Raw genomic sequence first — 21,475 nt, forward strand, 5'->3', positions numbered from 1 at the left:
TGTACCTTTGTTTCGGCTGCCCACTGATCTCCCATCCAGGAATCACAAACTTTGCACCACTGTGGTGTACATAAAGAGTCACTGTAATCCCTGCTAATGTGACTAAAAGTAATTTATGAGAGATGCAAGAAAAGCAAGCTATGCTGCGTGGTATAGCCTTACTTCTTCCCTCAGAACTACTTTTTCCTCTCCATTTCACTCCATACCAGTAAAAACAGATGGACCTTACCACCAATTTCGGAAATACGAGATGCTATTTTTATGCAGAATTTTACTCCAGAAACAGTCCCTTGTGTTTTATAAATATAATGGGGAAATAATTTTTATCATTTCTTGTGTGTGTTGTGTTTTGATGTTTGGGGTTTTGATCAATGTTTCCTTTTCTATGACAAAATGAAGTTACATTTTAGATTGTGTTATCGGAACTTGCATTAAAGAAGTAAGTACGTGCTAATGATTGTCTCACCACATAGAAAGATGCAATGTGACTAAACTGCTCTGTCTTTAATCTGCCTGAAATGCTGTGTGGGGTAGAGGCTTTTGCCAGTGAATACAATACATACACCATTGTAACATAATGTCTGAAATTGAACTGGAAAAGAATGGCTAAAGCTGAACAAAGCCTCTAGCCTTTGCCCTCCCGCTGTTCAATACCTTGAAACAGTAAATTTAGTTTTCCTTTGGCAGTAATTGTCACTGTGAAGTGCATCAGATGCCCTGCATGAGAATTTGAAAAGCATTATGGATGCAATAACAAGTGGGAAACAGTAAAAAGAATGAGAAGTAGTCTGAAGTATTGGTGGATGAACAACTCTGTGTATGTTTATTCTTTTGGGAAGCTTCTTTTTCCCCTTCTCATCATAAAGAAAGTCACTTCTGAAACAGCAATACTGGTGCCATCAAATGGCAGTGATAAAATAGAGAAAAGAGTAGTCAGACTCTTTCAAGTGTTAATGTTGACTAGCTTTTACATTGCATTTCCTAGTGACTGAGGTACAGTATAAAGTGATCTGCCATCCATAATAAATGAACTGCAGCTTAGAAATCTTCTTCATTTTGTTCAACATGCTGTACATACTTACAATTAGAAAATACACTTCTTTTACACAGAGAAAGTATCTGCAGTCTATGTTCAAAAAGAAATTAAAACCAAAAAAGAAAAGAATTAATCACAAAATTATCCTCAAAATTTCTATTCAAAATAATGTTGAAACTCACCAGAAGCATGTTTCTGGGTCTGGAACTGCTATGCATATGGTAAGGTTGTTCCAACTAGAATTGGTAGTGAAACCAATATGTTGAAGGAGCAACAAGTAATGACATAATATGGCAGTTAATTACCTTGGTTACTCTTTCTCTGACCACAGTGCTGTTACGGAGCATGTGGAAATAGGCCAGCTTTTTGGACTGACAGCTGCCATCCATGGCAGGTCAGTCACAGAAACTCCACCACTTAAGAATCCTTGAAGGCTTATTTCCTTTTTAAAGATGAGAGCTGGCAATCTTGGCCCTTTGCCCTATCTTAATTTCTGGAATACTCCAAAAGAGAGAAACAGCTTTCAGCTGTTTTTATGATAAACTTAGGAAGAGCTTGTCCCCGTTGATACTACTAGAAGAAGTAGTAGTTCGTAAAGGCTGCAACGTGGTTATCTATTGATTAAAAATCTCAATACCTAGCCAACAGTTCCAACCAAGGTTTTAGTTCTAATTATAATTTTTAATTTATAAAATAATGAAGTTATCATAGGGATGTTATTTCTTCACTACTCTCAGGGCCCTTTGTTCATGTAGCACACCTTTAACAACTATTCTGCTTTGCCCTTTTCTTTTCTCAAAAAATGTTACCTGGGGTCCTCCATACAATCTCTAAAGGTTTCACTTAAGAGCAAAAAAGCAAGATTTTTAGAAACAGTTTTCAATAATTGCCACTTTTTAGGACTAAACTTTGAGTTTCTGATGTACATGCCTGTACAATTCTGTATTTTACAATGCAACACAGACAGGCTTATGAATTTTTTTTGGAAGGAACAAGTTAGTTTTCTGTACCTATTTTTCATTTGCTCTCTTTTTTTGAGCTTGGCTTTTGTATCTCTTTATTAGATTTTGGAGAGTCTCTTTACTATGGATTTCTATCTATGACTGGGAACTAGTACCTCACTCTCATTTGCATCTTCAAAATTCTTCTGTAATACAAGTAAATAGAAATCTTTACAGAGTTTCTACCTTTTGCCAGCTCTGCAAACAGGTGCAATTTGAAACCATATGTGAATCTCTATTATGACCATGAGAGTGTAGTACATTATTATTAAGACAACAGGTTGACCTCATATTTATTTTATCTGGGGGCATTTGCATCATCTGTGGGAACTGCTGTTTGGGTGGTGATAAAGTCTATCTCTTTAAACATTAATACAGCTGTGGAAAATAGTAATTTTATATGAAAATGCAGTAAATGAAGATATCGGTAAACTCAAATTTACATTAATTCAAATTAATACATTTAATTTAATAGATAATTCATGAAAGCCTCTTGCTTCTGTCATGTTTAGGTACTGTGGATGTTGTCTGTGGAAATGACAATAAAGACCTGTAATTTGGAAGAGAAATGGAGTCTAAAGCAGAGAAAATGAAACAAATTCCAGGGTTATCTTAGTCATGGGCTTTTTTAAAATTACTTTAGTTGAAGTACTATTTTTAGACAAAAGCAAAACACTTCTAGAGCTTGCATGGGTATATATAAGTAAATAGAGATGTAAGTATATACATGTGTGTGTGCGCGTGTATATGTACGTGTAGACAAACCCCCCAGAATATTAAGTAGGGTCACTGTAGGCACTTCTCTGTTATTATTTCTAGACATTTCATTTATCTTCAAAAGTGTTCAAATGTCTTGAGTATAATCTGTCAAATGATTCACATGCAGAAGTGTTCTGCTAAAGACTGTTGAGTTTTCACTATGCTTGAAAATTGATCACAAGTGCATTGGCTATTGATTGCAAGATTATGGTCACAGTAAATGGCACACATCATGAGGACAATCTCATTTGGACAAATCTCATAGATTTGATAACTTCTGATTGAAAAAGATTAAAGGTATTGATTACAAATTGCTTATTTGAGAAATAATCTTAGAAATGCCTGAGCTAATTTCCAAAGGTTTCGACACTGGAGTGTCTAAGTCTCAGTGAAAATTAGTTGGACATATGCCAAGGTATCTTTTAAAATCTTATTCATGAAGTCAATAAGTGTTAGTCTTTTGGACTATGAAATATAAGACTTTTTTTTCCTGTCCTCTCTCTTAACCACCTCAGTGTGCTAAAGAGGTGGTTATTATTTTGGTGGTTTTTTCACAACTGTCACATATTTTGACTTTATGAGGAAATAAACCTTTTGATTTTTTGTTTACGTCTCCAATATACAGTGTACATAGCCTTATTTATCACAGGCTATTTATCATTTGCCTTGGAGCAGAGTGAAGTAACTGTTATTGAGTTGGCTTTCTGACAGGTAGCTTTGATGAGAATTCATGGTTTATTGGCAGCAACTCTGTTAAATACAGGATATTCACATATGTGTACATACTTCAGTGGACAGCAAGTTAGGTTGTTTTGTTTTGTTTTTAAATTACCAATTAAGTGTGAGCAATATGTGTTTTAAATATGAAGATATGAACAACTTTCATAAGGAATAAAATTGATAACTGCACAGATCTTAATCATGCTTGATCTTAATTTCATAGTGTCACATATCTATGAGGTTGTAGGAAAAAGCTATTCTGGAAAGCATTTTGAGGCATCTGGTTAGATAGCAGATAATAAAGTAAATGTGAGCATCAGGATTGCTGTCATTGCGAAAACTTGCAGATGTGCATTTTGCTAGATATTAAGAAAAATACAGTGATTGTCTTGAGAAATGCTGTAAGCTATCTTGTTCCATGTACTTAGTAAAAGATGAGTATCAGTGGGAATAATATAGAGTAGTTTTCAAATAAGCAGGAGTTAGACAAGGCAGTCCAGAATAAGCCTTTTCTTACCTTCATTTTCTTGACTCTGTGAAGGCTGTGTATGACACAGAACATTTTCAAAATGACCATATGATTGGCAAGAAGGAAAAATGGTGACATATAATAGAATTCAAGGTGAATTGTTAATTGAACAAAGAAAAACACATAAGCAGTAACTGTTATTTCTATAATTCATCTTTTATGTTGCTAGAAACTTATCAATTCTCATACCTATTTTCATGATTTAATTGAAAGAAATATCATATTTTATTTCTGTCATATATATAAACATACATATCTATTATATATACATATGTACACATATATATATGTGTATGGGCACAGTTTAAGTGAGAAATTTACTTATTTAACAGTAGTGTATCCATTATGGGCAGACATTCATAGTCCTTCCACCTCAGTAGAGAGCCATTTGATGGTCTCTGTTAGGGAGAATAGTGGACTACTTTTGGGGGAGTAATGTTCCTTTCCTGAGCTTGCTACTCTTAGGCTGGTGGTATGCTGTAGCTAAAACATTTGTAACAGAAGTAGTCTTAATCATTCAGATTCACATGAGATGAAGCTTTCATTTCTCAGGAGCTCTACTAAAACTGAGAGTTAGGGGTGGAGGGGGATAGCTCATGAAAGGAGGTATATGGGATAAATAAAGATCTAGGAGGCTGGACCTTTGTTTTGTGACAGACTGATCTGTTTGATGAGACTGTTACCTCTTTGGAAGACTGCAAATTATGTCAAAGCATCTTTATGTACATTCTACTGTGTGTGACAGTTACTTTAATTTATATTATATTAGAAAAAAACCCTGTGTTTTATCTTATACCCAGATGTGATCCATTGTATCTTATTTACACATTTTGGAAATACTTAAAAGTTATAGAGGAATCTAGTGAAAAAAAACCACAAACCACCCTGCTTTTGTGTTTTACTTTCTAAATAGATGCATGCGTGTGTTAGCATGATTTTAAAAAATAAACCTGCATTTTACACTCAGCTGAATAACGTTAGCAACTAAAATGTATATTCAGGCATTCAGAAAGCTTCCTTTACTTTTAAAAACAACTGAAAAGCTTCTGTGTTCAGAAGATTAGACTAAGTAAGCATCCCAGATGTGCTTTGATTTAACAGAATAAAAAAAATGAAATAATACTTCTCAATATAATTTGTAAATTTCTTTTATGGCTACATATAACCAATTCCCAAACAGATTTAACCTATATCTAGTTAATTACCATACCTGACTTAGATCTGTGTGTCCAGTCTTCCCAGCCTACTTCAGATCCAACATTTGAGAAATTCCATTCTCAAAAACCATTTAAATGAAGAAAAGGATTTTTTTCAGACACCTAAAACTACACAAGTAACTACTTGTTAAGTACTTGTAAGTACTTAACTACATAGTGTCAGGAAAGAACCCTGTGCATTAGCATGATATAAACAGAGATATTAACGTTAACACTTGAAGAGCAAGATCTGCGCTTAGACAACAGATTACCTCCTCGCCACTATTAGCTTGCTTATTTTAATGTCTGCCATGTTTTAGTTTTAATAAAGGATATAACACATGTATGCATCTCCTTGGCATGTTCCTTCTGATAAAGATGCAGGTGTTCCTAATATAAGCTATTCCAGTCCTTAGTACCAGCAGTTCAATTGCCGCAGGCTCCATATGGTCACATAAATGTGAGAAGGGGCTCAACACACCCATTATACTGTAGCCTGTCTCAAAAGAAGAAAAATTATTTGGTGGCTCATAGCTGCAAGAGCTCATAAGGGAATAAATTAGGTGCCTGTAAACTGGTGTCATGCATAGGAACTCAGTATTTACTGTGGCTCTGAAAAGAGGTTACACGTGGCTGTGAATTGTAACATGTTTATATCAAAAGATGTATAAAGGGTGTATGTTCATATCAAGAGGTATATATACTGGCTGAAGCAACATGTCTGTTCCTTAATATTTTCAGAATGTCAATGAGATTTTTACTTTTTAGATGTAAAGCCATGAAAGATGAAAGGACCTTGGTTTAACATCCTATCTGGAGGACAGCATCTCTAACAATGCAGAACGTATCCCATTGTACTGCACTGCAGTGTGAGCAAAAGTGCTGATGTAAAGAATTCAGGCCCATTATGCTTTTGTTCAGAGATTATAGTGTTATAGCTGAAAATCTACTGAAATAAAAGGAAGGAAAATGGATACATCAAACATTTTTAGTGTAAGTATGATACAGGCACTTTTAATGCTAATTTCAAGCTGTAATCTAGACAGGTCCAGACCTCTGGGGTTTTTTTTGTTTTGGTTTGGTTTGGTTTTTTCAATGTACACAGATAACAGGAAATAATAAATTTGTTGCAATAAAGTAGCCAGGCAAACAGTATTGCACTGAATCATTTCAGAGACATGTAAAGGGGAGCCACATTTAACACAGCCCAAGCCTGAAAATGTCACTTGGCAAGAAGACTGTCACTCCAAGGGCACTGTGGTGTCTGTTGCTGCTGAACACATTTCCACATATGGAATAGAGCTGTTCTAGTCTTCCACTAATTGATGGAAATTGATGGAATTGATGGAAAATTGAGACATACAGAGATTAAATGAGTTTGTGGTCACCTTAAAATTACATATCCAAAGTTTAGGCCAACCAGTTTACAAAGCCTAAAGCCCCATATAGTGCTTTAAAAGTCATCCATCCTGCTTACTAATTGCTGCATTTGAACTGCTGTCATCTTATTTCTTCCTACGGGAAATAGTTTAGACCAGCATGTCATGAAGGGTCAGCAGATGGAGGTTTATGGGAGCTCAGAGGAGGTGATAATCTTCCAACAATGAGTTGACAGTGGCTCAGTTCCCACGGGCCAGAAATATGGAAATTATTTATACCTTCCTGTGTTTACAGCAAGTGCTAGCTACCTTTACTTGCTGACAGCAATTCTACAAAACCCCAATTTCTTCCAGCACCGAGAGCGAGTAACCTAAGTTACTCACAGGGGGTGAATAGATGGTTCTGGTTTTCCCATTGTGCTGCCTCAGACTTGTGGTATCTTAATAAGAAACCAAACCTCCCCCCCTAAAAAAAAGACGAGAAAGGAAGTGAGGAGTCCTGTTTAGAAGACATGAGGATTTTGTAGCTGAAGAAAAATGAGTATGTCAAGTGACTTTTTAGCTGAGGTTAGCCACTGCTGGATGAAACAGTCTCTCCTGCTTTTACCTGCTATACTTTGCATGCTCCTGTCACTTCCCTAGCACCAGCTCTGGCATCTAACCTCATGTGATCTGACCCAGGGAACAAAAGTAGCAGAAATTCTATATTCTGAACAATCTATTTTTCTGATAATTTAGCTCCTTAAACTTTCTTCTTTTGGGTTTAGAGGGACAGTGGGTAAGGCATAAGACAGCACAACTAGGAGCAGAGAGACCAAAAGAAGAAAAAGAGAGCCACTCCTTTTCGCTGTAGCTTGAGATCTGCCTATCTGTAATGTTAAAATGATCTGTAAATCTGAAATTTATGAATGATTTGAATTCTTCAGAACCAGAAGCACTGGTTTGAATCTTGCTAAGGCTGATTTTTGTCCCTCATTTTTCTGAATGTGCAGTGTCTCTCAGTTCTTTCAAGTGTGTCATTAATACATTCTGCATAAAATTTAAAGGAACTATGGTATTTCTGATGACTTATAAGGAATTTCCCAAATTTTATAAACATGATTTATTTATTTAAGTTTCCTCTTTACCTTCATATATATACACATAATATATGCGTATTAGTTTTTATGTGATTGCTTATATTAATTTTTTAAGTGTTTATCTTTTCTTCAGTCAGTAACAAAGAATAATGCAGTATCACTAATGGATTTATGAAAAGATAAAATTAACAAAGCTCTGAAGGGAAAAAAATAATGTATATTCTCAATGTTTACTTTTAATTTCATACGTTATGTTTGGATGTTGAACAGAGCTGTATAATGATAATAATTCCAAAATGTTATTGTTAAAAATTAGTTACATCACTTGTTTGGACCCTGAAAAGAAACTATTGTTTTTCATTTGGATCAGAGTGTATGTTTGTTTGTTTCTTGAGATCACATAATTATTTGGGAGTGTTGTAAACTCATAGATTTTCCTCTGAGGATGGTTTCATTCTGTTTCTTGAAGAGCCAAAATGTCTACATTATATATGATTTTGTTTATCTAACTAAACATAGGAGAAACCTCAGGAAAAAAAATAGTAGTGGTACATGGACATTTAAATTTTACAGAAATTATATACGTTTACCATGAAATAAAATCCATGCAGGGAGATCCTAACGCTTACGTAACATTCAGCTTGAAGTCAGTGGAGCTGTACAAATTCAAAATAACCTGTTTATAGTATCAGAGCTCTAGCAAGTAAGTTCCTTGCAGAGTAGACCTCCTTTTTGCTAGGAAAATGCTGTCCACGTTATATACATAACTATACAAATGATAGAATAATTTAAGAAAAAAAAAAATCATGATCTAAATAAGATTCCTTTGGCATTCCAGTGTTTTTCTTTTTTTAGCTGGAAATACAAAGTCTTAAAGCACCCCCTCATACTCTTCTGAAAATGTTCTGTCTAATGACAAAGACAAAATATTTATAAAGTATTCTATATACTTTCCTAATAAAATTTGCAAGCCTATTGTAAATAAAAATGCTATGCATGTATCTAACAATATATGTCCAGAACTAACAAAACCCCAAAATACCCTAAATTTCTTGGAAAACTAAATTTATATTTTTAAATGTTTAACAAAAAGAGGTTTTTGCCTTTTTCACCTTGATGGTTTATTTTGAGAAAGTATTATGAGTCATCAAAATCTTATTTTATATTTTCATCTTTATTTTGTTGAAAGGAATTTTTTTTTCATTATAAAGACTTGTATAAAAATAATAAAGAAGATAAATTAAAAAAGGATAAAAATAGTGCATTTAAAAAAGATAACCCTATGCAGATTCTGACAGTTATAGAGGTTTTGAAATTTTTTAGTTATAGTAGCAAATGCAAACAGAAATATAGGAAGTATTCTAGCTACACGATTTCTGCTATCATGCTTAGTTTGACTAAAAGGAATTCTAATACTATATTTTAACTGCAGAATGTAAAATATGAACTCAGGATAAAATATTTATTTGAAATATGTCTTTCTCTTAAAGCTAACTTAATAATTCATTTTAAAATAGACTATATGTTAACAATTAGCATTCTGAAATTTTGCCAAGTAGTTTTCATAAGCTTGTGGCAAAGTCAAGACAGTCATTCATAGCTTTTTTTTATAAACATCTGAATCCAGGGAAAATATGCAGAGAAGAAAATACAACTATTTCCTGGTGAAATATGAAAGATAAGTGCTGCCTCCATTTAGTCTTTTCACACATCTTTAGATTAATGTTTACTGACATAAGCAAATTCAAAAATAGAAAATGCGATGGTTACTGTATTTGTGGTTTGTTTTTTTTTTTTACTGTAAGACCTACTTGTTTTTGTTCTTCCTATACAAAATAACAAACTGTTCTTGAGAAGTAAGTTTTTATGACTGCGTGATGCTGAAAACATGATGTAACTAAAACTAAATATCAGAATGCAGTCTTACTTAAATCCAGTATAGTTGTGATGCTTAGATTCCCAAGAGATACTATAGAAATAGTGAGCAACGATAATGGAACTTCTAACACAATCATTGTGTAATTGATGTTTCAGTTTATACTACAGCACTCACAGACAATAGCATGGTAATAAAAATGGTAGTATTAATGCATATTGCCCTGTGTGTTTTACTGCAATTTCATCTCTCTCTTTCTCTCTTTCTCCTTGTGTGTATATATTTTATTTATATCTTTTATTTAGAGTAGCTGTTAAATACAGGGCATGTTTAGGCATGCTGTAATCCTGTATGCCTGAGTTGAAAATGACCATATCTATATTTCATATATAATGTCCTTCTATCAAACTTCACTGTTCAGCTAAAGAAAAACTCTTTCATTCTGACTGTATTTGCAATAAAAGTAATTTAATGGAAAAATTATAAATTTTAAATTTAGCCATTTAAAATATGACCCTCTATACTTATACGTTATACAAATCTTATCATGTAGAATTCTGAACCTGGAGGTGCCTCTGGTCAGATCCATAAAATCTAGAAAGCAGCAGTTAAGTATGAAGAAATAAGTGCTAAATTAAATTAGGATTATCCCTTCTCTTAATAAGATCAATTCAAAGATTAAAAATATGTTGTGAAATACTCATCAGCTGCATGCTAAAGTTGTTTAATGAGAAAAAATGGTAAGCCTTACTCATTAAAATTAACAAGGCAGGTACAGGCGGATGTAATAATATTGACCCAGGAGCCAAAAGGGATTGAACTTCACAGGACATCTCATTGCTAACTTCCCTTTTTAAAAATTTCTTAATAACTTCATTTATATCCTGAGAAAAGTGGTTTTCACAATGAGGTGTAGGGTTAGTTTTGGTTTCATTTTATTTTGTTTTTTTAGCAATCATCTTTCACTTGGAAAAATACTTGGATCGTAGCTTCTACTCGTGTAAGCCTTGGAGTTAAAATAAGTAGATTTTAAGTATAATCAGGACTGTACTTTGCCTTCTACATGAAGAGGGAATGAAAAGATTATTCTCAAGATGCATAATATGTATTTAGCTTCTCTGAAGTTTCCTCTTACAGTATTTCTAAAATATAGCCAAATCAGAATAGGTCATGCTTCAAATCCACCTGCTCTTCATTATGACCAAGATTAGATCTCACAACTTTGGCATTCCATCAATTTAAAATGTTGAACGTCTTTTGTTCCTTTACTTTCTATATTATGTTTTGATTAACCTTTATGGGTCTGTCTAGCATCTTTTTCTCATTTTTTTAACTATTTTTTATTGAATCAATTTACCTAGTCTGACATAAATCTCAGGATTCTTCCAGTCAGCTCTAGCACTCTTTAAAAATACAGCTACAGCCATTATTATCCTCCACTTCTTCAGTATAGTAGCTGATTTTAATGAGAAATTCCATGTTATTGAGTTTTAGAATCTCTTAAACCAACTTTCTTATTTAGTTTTTTAAGTTAATATCACTGTGAGCATTTAGTGTGATCATTTCCATGAAAGCTATCTGAAATGACACTGCAGTCAGCTCACTCCAGTGGTTTTGATTGCTTCCAGTACTAACTTTGCTACACAACATTTTAGGTACACCCATAATGCTGTTGGAGATATGACTGGATCCCATTTAAGGATCCCATTTAGGCATAGCAAAGCTAATTTATGTATAGCTTGATGGCTGCAGTGTAAATATTACAACATGGCATTAGCACAAACGTGGACAAATAAGCATTCATATTTCCCCCTGGGCTTGGATAAGTTGTGCTGAAAATCCATGTGATGCTTTCAGTGTTCTTACTATCAAACTAGTTAAATGTGAGTGAGGTTTGCCTATTGGTACTGAAAATCACACATTCTGTCAGAGGTGTTGACTTATTATTTTCCCTTGTGTGCTCTAGATCTAGTTATTCCAAGAAACAGTCAGTCACACACTGAGAAATATGTAGCATGATATGTCATTTGAATAACAGATACACACACAACTGAAAACATTGCTAGTGATGATTTCTCTTCAATTTCTCAATCTTAGTGACATTTTCCTAAGCTTTCATAAATATCTGCTGTCATATTTGTTGAACTTGGCAAACATAATAAATATAATATTTAAGAAAAAAAGTTATATTTTAAGGCACAAAATTGGGAGGAAGTGAAGGATGTGAAGAAACTGAGATTTTCCCACAAATTTTTGACCTGCTCATCTTGAGTATATCTATTTCTTAAAACGTGTATAGTGTAATTGTATAGTTCTTTCCAGTCAGAAAAGTTATTTGGTTAGGTATGCAAGAATGTGTATATATCGTTATAACAAATAACCTTCATCATCTTAAGTATTTATGCAGGTAATGCAGGACTACACTGACTTTTTCATTTGATGTAGTCTTAGTAAAGATGATCACCCTATTCCAGGGATTCTTGTTTTTATTTTATTATTCTTATTTTCTTCCATTGTTATAGAGGAACAAATACAATTAAGGGGCACTTCATTTTTTATTCTGAAGTCCTCTGGTTTTCTGGAATGCACTTTTGTGATTTCAGTCTTTTTTCATTCTTTCTTTTCATTTTCATTTTCAGTATATTTTCTGTCCTTTTCTTTCAGATGCACTTACTTTCACAGCAGCAATAACCCTAATATGCATTGCTCACTCAATAATTCCCCACTTTATTCTTCCTTCATGACTTATTTTACGTGAGCCTCCAGCCTCAAATTCCATTTTAAATTCTACAGTCCAGAACCAACTAAAAGGTTCAGCCCTACGTCCTTACCAAATTTAGCTTTTGGACTTCTATTTGATCTAATCTGCAAACAGCAATATATATCAAAACCGCTGAAGAGACTAAGTGCTGAGGTGTAATGAACTCATTATGAACTTGCATAACTGACAATTCTGTAAATTTGTGATGTTCTGCAATAAACACTATGTTCAGGAAAAAACTCTTTGGACTGCAAATCCATACAAAATAAAAGGTAGTAGCTGTTCATTGAATCATACCTATTGAATGAGGAATAATTACAACTGCTTAAATGCCATTTTCATAATGCATTGGAGATTTTTTTAATGGATATCGTAGCCACTGTGGAAAGTATGAACCAGGAACTACTTACACAACCCATTGACACACTGTGTCAGTTTTGAGTTTAATTTTTGTCACTCTCTTTTTTCTTCTTTTCCCTGCATTTTGTTGTATGTGCTGCCTCGTGCATATTTGCTGGTTTACATTCATATAGCTGTCTTTTGTCCAGTTATTTCAAGAACTACACTATCTTCATTCTGTATTTTATATGTTCTCTTGTGTGCTTTATGGGAAGGTTTACAAGAGTACCACTTGCTCACCTGTAAATTGCATTCCACTTATGGCAAGAATCTCACCTTTTCACTCCCAAGCCATTTTCTCCAGTTATGGCATCTGCTTCCTTATCTGGAGGAGGACAAAGGGACTCCAAGAAGGAATATATTTGTGTATTCCTTATTTACCTATATGTACATCCTGACTGTTGAATTAGCATTCTTATGACTGACTTCACAAATATAGAAATTCTGCTTCTTGAATGGACTGATCTGTATTTGGGTTCTTATTCTCTGCTAGTTTAAGAAATTACAAAACTACTTTTACTCATCCAAATTCAAATGCTAAAAATTGTGATTCCAGTGTAGTTTTTATATCCCCAAATGTAAATGTCAACTAAACAGAGCAAAGAGTAACTCGGATCCCTTTTTTGCCTTCATATTGGAAGCTAAGGGGCTTTTTTTTTACTGTTTAAATGCTTTTCCTCTAATTCTTCCTTCACAGTAAAACTCACCTTTACTTGGGTCTTTTATGGACACTTTCTCAGCTTAAAGTACATAATGGTACTTATACTAACATCATCCTCATCAAATACAGACATTGGATATACTTAAAATTTCAAAGGCAGTGCCAAAGCACTGGATCTTATTCTGTTCTCTTTTATTCATGCTTCTCCATTGACATTAATGTAGTTGGACTAAGTGATAAGGTTAAACATGGACATCATGCTTTTTATCTTATCTATTCCTATAGAGTTCCTTCCTTACAAACATATTTCAAATTAAATATGACAGGTGCACTGCCAACATTTTTCCTTCACAGATTATCAGCAAAGTAAATTCTGAATGGAAAGGTTTTCTCTATTTTCCATGTATCTTTAAAAGAACCGTTCTTGGACTCATCACATTATACATAGTAATGTAGTTACTCCCTTCTCATGATTATAAAAGAGAGTTATAAAATAGAGTCCTATTCCATTATACTTCTGCTACTGCTCTCAGAGATAATTATTAGCTTCTGGAAATTATTTTGCAAAGATACATATTAGTCACAAATGTTGATTGGTATTTTATTGTCTCTCTTAGCAATGCCATCATCCAGGGCTGATTTTGCAAACCATTTCAGTAATTCATGATAAGTAAATAACTCTTGAGAATTTACCTGTCATTTGTTTCCCATAGCCTATGTATTCTATACTTACTAATCTTATCAGAGAGACTGTCTCTACTGTAAAAGAGTGGAGCACTTACGTAATCATGATAACTTCTTATGAATGTGTGCTGGTGAAGATTATCTATCACTTTATATTATTTGAACAAAACTCAGAAAATTATTTTCCTTTGATGCTATATTTCTCACCCATCTTATAGAATCATAGAATCATAGAATAGTTTGGGTTGGAAGGGACCTCTAAAGGTCACCTAGTCCAACCCCCCTGCCATGGGCAGGGACATCTTCAACTACATCAGGTTGCTCAGAGCCCCGTCCAACCTGTCTTCTACTGTTACTCCACATTTTTACCTTTCAGTGCAGCTGTTGTGAATAGCTGTAAGTTTTTATCCATGAAGAAATATTTTTTTAAACAAAAAAAGTTATTTCTTTGGGGAAGGTGTTCATATGTTTGGTATCTTAAAAAAAACCAAGCAGACAAATCCATATTAAAAAAAAAAAAACACCAACTACTAATATTGATACCAAAGAGAAAAAATAATTTAAAACCCACAAACAAACAAACAAAAAAGCCAAAACAATTTTTAAAGTATTTGTAGGAACATATTTGGCATCATTTTGATATATTAATTGATTTACATACTTACATGCTCAAAGCTGTTTGCGTCTAAAGGTACAGAAAAGTTTGGTAAATTAGACTTTACAAATACAAAGAGGATACATTTTATGCAAGTGATATTCTCATCTGTGGCAAAACTATGTAGCAACTGATAAGACAACCATATATGTTATATTCCTTGATGGTTCCGGTGGGCTTAATGGAGTAAAGGGTAGCTTATAGTGTGGAAAAAGGATTAAAAAGTGGATGAAGATGAAACAAATAAATAAAAGCAGGAACCAATTATTTATGATACATTACTGGTAACAGAAATTGTTCCATGGGTATTCACAGAAGCTAGTATTAAGTGCCTCAAATAATAAATTACTTACAAGTTCCAAATCAACTCAAACACATTTGTATTTTACATAAGGATAAGTTTTTACCTACCAACTCCAGACATCTCCGGAATACTGGCAGTGTACATGTCCTTGGTGAATTTTGGTTCATTGTCATTGATATCATGGATTTTAATGATAAATTCAGACTCTGGCTCCACTTGTCTTCCAGTTTTTCTGTCTATAGCCTTGGCACGGAGCACATACAGGGACTTTTCTTCTCTGTCCAATTTCTTTGCAGCATGAATATCTCCTGTATTTTCATCTATAATGAACAGACTGCCAGCCCCATCTCCTGTTAATATGTATTTTAAATTTCCATCTCCTTTATCTTGGTCAGTGTGTAGCTTCAGGGAGGTAGAAAAGAAGAATTCTATAAATATATGTATTGTTATTACAGACCAAATCATTCAGCATATATGAATAAGTCTGTACAATCTTGACTGTAATTGGGGTCAGCAGTGGTTATCTTCTGTTTCACTGTTGGAAAAATTGCAAGTTTGAGATTCAGTCATACACAAAAAATAGCTCTAAACAAACTCAAAAGGACATAGGGGGATGTAGAAGATATTTGACTAGTATTTAAAATGACCAACTTAAAACAAAAAAAATATATTTCTTTAAATAGTCTGTCCAGAAACTACCAGAAGTTTCCTTTTTGAAGATGACAGGGGGTGTAAAACTCCCAAGTTTCTATTTGCAAAATAACACTTGTCTTCCCATTAATTGATTGCTGATAAGGCAACCAATTACCTTGTAACAACATAGAAGAAGTGGGTTTTAAGGATAAGAGCTTCTGAACTTCCCAAAATCAGCTATAAATGTTCTGATTTAAGCAACTTGTGTTTCTAGTTGTATTCTTTTTTTTTTTTTTTTCTTTAGGAACATCTTACCTAAGTTAATTACTTCCTTCCTTCTAGTCCCCTCCACATAGGAGAAATAATTTTCAAGAACACTAGGAGGTAAATTTTCAAAGCATCGAGTAGGGTTTAACAGTCCTTTTCCTACTACACCTCTTCATAAGTGTTCAAAACTGTATCCCTGTGAACTTACAGGCACTGATTAGTTTGCCATATGGCACCATTATGAAAAAGCGTCTAAAACCAAAGCCAAAACAAGCCCTTAAAGCTGACCCAGGCACTAGAAATTCTCACATAATACTCTTTTTTGGAAGTCTATTCCTGTAATTTCATTTACAGGGACCCACAGTTCCTTTTTATTAGCATCTGCAGTATATTTTCCTCAGATATATGCTTACAGTCGCATCTGGTCACAGATCGGTGACCTGAGTGTTTTTCAAATGTGGACAGAAAGAATCTTATTCCAGCATTTTTTTTATTTCTCTGTGTAGAAATATGTAGTATATCATCCACCTGAGAAAATATTGTTCAGTATCAGTAAAGGTATTACTCTAGATAGTCACTAGAGCCAGGTAAGATATTTTATGCCACTCCTTTACTTGTTTCCTTGTTCCTGTATTCCTGCCAGTGTTTATCTCCATATTTCATAGCTGAGCCATTGCATCTTTTTATTATTCCACCTGTATGAAGGGTGATTGTGGTGGATTTTGTTAAATTTCTTCACTTTGATTTTTTTCCTCATTTAACACTGTAGCCTAACACTAGTCACGAAATGTGGTCTGATTATTGTTATGGTCTTCTAGAGGTAAGACTGGATGAGATGACTATCCAAAGAGTTTTAGCACTTAATATGTTCAGTGTATATCTGTAATAAATATCTGTGAAAATTCTTAAGGATTGCATACAATGGGTTGAAAGAGTTATATACAACATGCACACAGCACTCAAAAAAAAGTCCCTGTCAACTTGTCAACTCTACAGGTATTGCAGAAAAAATAAACTTAAATATTGTATGGGTATCTTGACACAGAATGTGGAGCACTATGTAATCAATATACAAAGCTCATTAAAAATATTTGATTCTTATTTTCATATTTGATTCTTATTTTCAGGAAAAAAAAAGAGTATACATTTGTATGTCAAGTACAAAATATAGCATATTTCTTTTTGTCAGATGATTTTGTCTTGTGCACACAGGCCAATTTCGTGTCCCTAAGAAACAGTGCACATTCATCCTTGTTGAGGTATTCTGCACCTTGTGGCATAAATATAGCTTTCTCCTCTTTTCTTGAGGTAGGAGCCTTTTAAAAATTTGCCAAATAAGAATCCGATCTCAGGACTGATGACTAGTACCTGAACCTAGTTTTCTCATGAAGACAGGCCAACTTCTTTTTGAGTCTTTAAAACGCCCAAGTGCTTCTTATGATGCCTTATGTCGTCATGTGTCTCCTTAACATCCTCAGCCAGCCAGCCAGGGGAGCAGCCAGAGCAAGAGCCGTGTCTGGGAGCTCGGTGAGGGATCAATCCCATGTGTCAGGAGAAGGGAAATAACTTAACATAAAGCATTAGGGAGGCTGGAGCCTCCATAAAGCTAACATCCTTTCTCCACGCTGAATATAAGGAAGTACTTCTAAATTCCCACACAATAAGTCATCACTGACTAATCAGTAATTTGTTAAACTGTTTCTAGTACTAATATTAGTAATGTAAGTGCCTACATTAGTGTCCTGGTTTTGGCTGGGATAGAGTTAATTTTCTTCCTAGTAGCTGGTACAGTGCTGTGTTTTGGATTTAGGATAATAATGTTGATAACACACCGATGTTTTAGTTGTTGCTAGGTAGTGCTTACACTAGTCAAGGACTTTTCAGCTTCCCATACACTGCCAGCGAGAAGTTGGGAGGGGGCACAGCCAGGACAGCTGACCCAAACTGGCCAAAGGGATATTCCATTCCATGTGACGTCATGCTCAGTATATAAACTGGGGGGAGTTGGCCGGGGGGGTGGCGACTGCTGCTCAGGACCTGGCTGGGCATCGGTCGGCAGATGGTGAGCAATTGCATTGTTCATCACTTATTTTGTATATTCTTTTATCATCATTATTATCATTATCATTATTATTATTATTATTATTTTCCCTTCTTTTTCTGTCCTATTAAACTGTCTTTATCTCAACCCACAAATTTTACTTTTTTTTTTTTTCCGATTCTCTCCCTTATCTCACTGGGGCAGGGCAGAGTGAACGAACGGCTGTGTGGTGTTTAGCTGCCTGCCAGGTTAAATCACAATTAGACATGTACGTACTCAAAAGTTGAGTAGCCGCACATTCTGTCCTGTATCTACAAAGTTACTTTTTGTATTTTTGAAATAATTTCCATCAGTCTCCCCGGGGCTTTTGTTTTTTTCCTGCACATGTATATCATAGAATCATAGGATCATTAAGGTTGGAAAAGACCTCTAAGATCATCGAGTCCAACCATCAACCATGTCCCTAAACGCCTCATCTACACGTCTTTTAAATACTTCCAGGGATGGGGACTCCACCACTTCCCTGGGCAGCCTCTTCCAATGTTTAACCACGCTTTCAGTAAAGAAATTTTTCCTCACATCCAATCTAAACCTTCCCTGGTGCAACTTGAGGCCATTTCCTCTCGTCCTATCGCTTGTTACTTGGCAGAAGAGACCGACACCCACCTCGCTACAACCTCCTTTCAGGTAGTTGTAGAGAGCGATGAGGTCTCCCCTCAGCCTCCTTTTCTCCATGCTAAACAACCCCAGTTCCCTCAGCTGCTCTTCATCAGACTTGTTCTCCAGACCCTTCACCAGCTTCGTTGCCCTTCTCTGGACACGCTCCAGCACCTCGACGTCCTTCTTGTAGTGAGGGGCCCAAAACTGAACACAGTATTCGAGGTGCAGCTTCACCAGGGCTGAGTACAGGGGCATGATCGCTTCCCTACTCCTGCTGGCCACGCTATTTCTGATACAGGCCAGGATGCCATTGGCTTTCTTCGCTGCCTGGGCACACTGCCGGCTCATGTTCAGCCGGCAGGTCTGAAACATGAAAAAGCACCCCCAGGTCCTTTTCCGACAGGCAGCTTTCCAGCCACTCTTCCCCAAGCCTGTAGCGCTGCATGGGGTTGTTGTGGCTGAAGTGCAGGACCCAGCACTTGGCCTTGTTGAATTTCATACAGTTGGCCTCGGCCCATCGATCCAGCCTGTCCAGGTCCCTCTGCAGAGCCTTCCTACCCTCGAGCAGATCAACACTCCCACCCAACTTGGTGTCGTCTGCAAACTTACTGAGGGTGCACTTGATCCCCTCATCCAGATCATTGATAAATATATTGAACAAGACCGGCCCCAGTACTGAGCCCTGGGGAACACCGCTCATGACCGGCCGCCAGCTGGATGTAACTCCATTCACCACAACTCTCTGGGCCTGGCCGTCCAGCCAGTTTTTGACCCAGCGCAGAGTCCACCTGTCTAAGCCGTGAGCCACCAGCTTCTCTAGGAGAATGCTGTGGGACACGGTGTCAGAGGCCTTACTGAAGTCCAGGTAGACCACATCGACAGCCTTTCCCTCATCCACTAGGCGGGTCACCTGGTCATAGAAGGAGATCAGCTTGGTCAGGCAGGACCTGCCTCTCATGAACCCGTGCTGGCTGGGCCTGATCCCCTGGTTGTCCCGCTCATGCCTTGTGAGCGCCCTCAACATGAACCGCTCCATAATCTTCCCCGGCACCGAGGTCAGGCTGACAGGCCTGTAGTTCCCCGGATCCTCCTTCCGGCCCTTGCTGTAGATGGGTGTCACATTGGCAAGCCTCCAGTCGTCCGGCACCTCCCCCGTTAACCAGGACTGCTGATAAATGATGGAGAGTGGCTTGGCGAGCTCCTCCGCCAGCTCCCTCAGCACTCTTGGGTGGATCCCATCCAGCCCCATAGACTTGAGAGCATCCAGGTGGCGTAGCAGGTCATTGACTGCTTCCTCTTGGATTATGGGGGGTTCATCCTGCTCGCCGTCCCTGTCTTCCAGCTCAGGGGGCCGAGTACCCTGAGGATAACTGGTCTGCCTGTTAAAGACTGAGGCAAAGAAGGCATTGAGTACCCCAGCCTTTTCCTCATCCTCGGTGACAACGTTCCCCCCCGCATCCAATAAAGGATGGAGATTCTCCCTGGCTCTCTTTTTGTCATTAATATATCTGTAAAAACATTTTTTGTTGTCTCTAACAGCAGCGGCCAGATTGCGTTCTAGCTGGGCTTTTGCCTTTCTCATTTCTTCTCTGCACGACCTAACGAGATCCCTGTATGCTTCTTGAGTCGCCTGCCCCTTCTTCCACAAGTGGTAAACTCTCCTTTTTTTTTCCTGAGTCCCAGCAAGAGCTCCCCGTTCAGCCAGGCCGGTTGTCTTCCCCGCCCGTTCTTCTGACAATGTACAGGGACAGCCTGCTCCTGCGCCTTTAAGACTTCCTTCTTGAAGATCGTCCAGCCTTCCTGGACCTCTTTGCCCTTCAGGACCATCTCCTAAGGGACTCTCTCAACCAGCATCCTGAACAGGCCAAAGTCCGCCCTCCAGAAGTCCATGGTTGCGGTTTTGCTGCCCCCCCTCCTTACTTCACCAAGAAGCGAGAATTCTACCATTTCATGGTCACTAAGCCCAAGATGGCCTCCGACCACCACATCTCCCACCAGTCCTTCTCTGTTTGTAAACAGCAGGTCGAGCGAGGCACCTCCCCTGGTAGGCTCACTTACCAGCTGTGTCAGGAAGTTGTCTTCCACACACTCCAGGAACCTCCTAGACTGCTTCCTCTCTGCCGTGTTGTATTTCCAGCAGACGTCCAGGAAGTTGAAGTCCCCCACAAGAAAAATGGCTAGCAATTGTGAGACTTCTGCCAGCCACTTGTATAGTGCTTCATCCACCTCTTCATCCTGGTTGGGTGGTCTATAACAGACTCCCAGCAGGATATCTGCCTCATTGGCCTTCCCCCTCATCCTTACCCATGAACACTCAACCGTATCATCATCACAATCGTTGAGCTCTAGACAATCAAAACACTCCCTAACATACAGGGCCACCCCACCGCCTCTCCTTCCTTGCCTGTCCCTTCTGAAGAGTCTGTAGCCATCCATTGCAGCACTCCAGTCATGAGAGTCACCCCACCATGTTTCTGTGATGGCGACTAAGTCATATCTCTCCCGCTGCACAATGGCTTCCAGCTCCTCCTGTTTGCCGCCCATGCTGCGTGCATTGGTGTAGATGCACTTGAGCTGGGCTATCGATTTCGCCCCCGGCATTGGCACGCCACCCCTAGGCTCATCTCTAGTGAGCCTGGTTTTATCCCCTTCCCCCTTTGAACCTAGTTTAAAGCCCTCTCAATGAGCCCTGCCAATTCATGAGCAAAAATCCTTTTCACCCTGTGAGACAGCTGGACTCCATCTGTCACCAGCAGGCCCAGTGCCGTGTCAACCTCCCCATGGTCAAAAAAGCCAAAATTCCTCCGATGGCACCAGCCCCTGAGCCATGTGTTG

General features: G+C 37.1%; 1 protein-coding gene across 3 annotated transcripts in view; it reads right to left on the minus strand.

The window, feature by feature from the left end:
• CDH9 (cadherin 9) overlaps positions 1–21,475 on the minus strand; it is a 104,301-nt gene that overhangs the window by 30,535 nt on the left and 52,291 nt on the right. For 2 of the 3 annotated variants that reach the window (XM_076330388.1, XM_076330389.1), the window contains one exon: positions 15,147–15,441. The exons of the other annotated variant lie outside the window; for it this stretch is intronic. In XM_076330388.1, coding sequence (XP_076186503.1) covers positions 15,147–15,441 — 295 coding nt within the window. The remainder of the gene's footprint in view (positions 1–15,146; positions 15,442–21,475) is intronic. 3 annotated transcript variants of the gene reach the window in all.

This window comes from Aptenodytes patagonicus, chromosome 2, assembly GCF_965638725.1.
Source record: "Aptenodytes patagonicus chromosome 2, bAptPat1.pri.cur, whole genome shotgun sequence".
Taxonomy (NCBI): domain Eukaryota; kingdom Metazoa; phylum Chordata; class Aves; order Sphenisciformes; family Spheniscidae; genus Aptenodytes; species Aptenodytes patagonicus.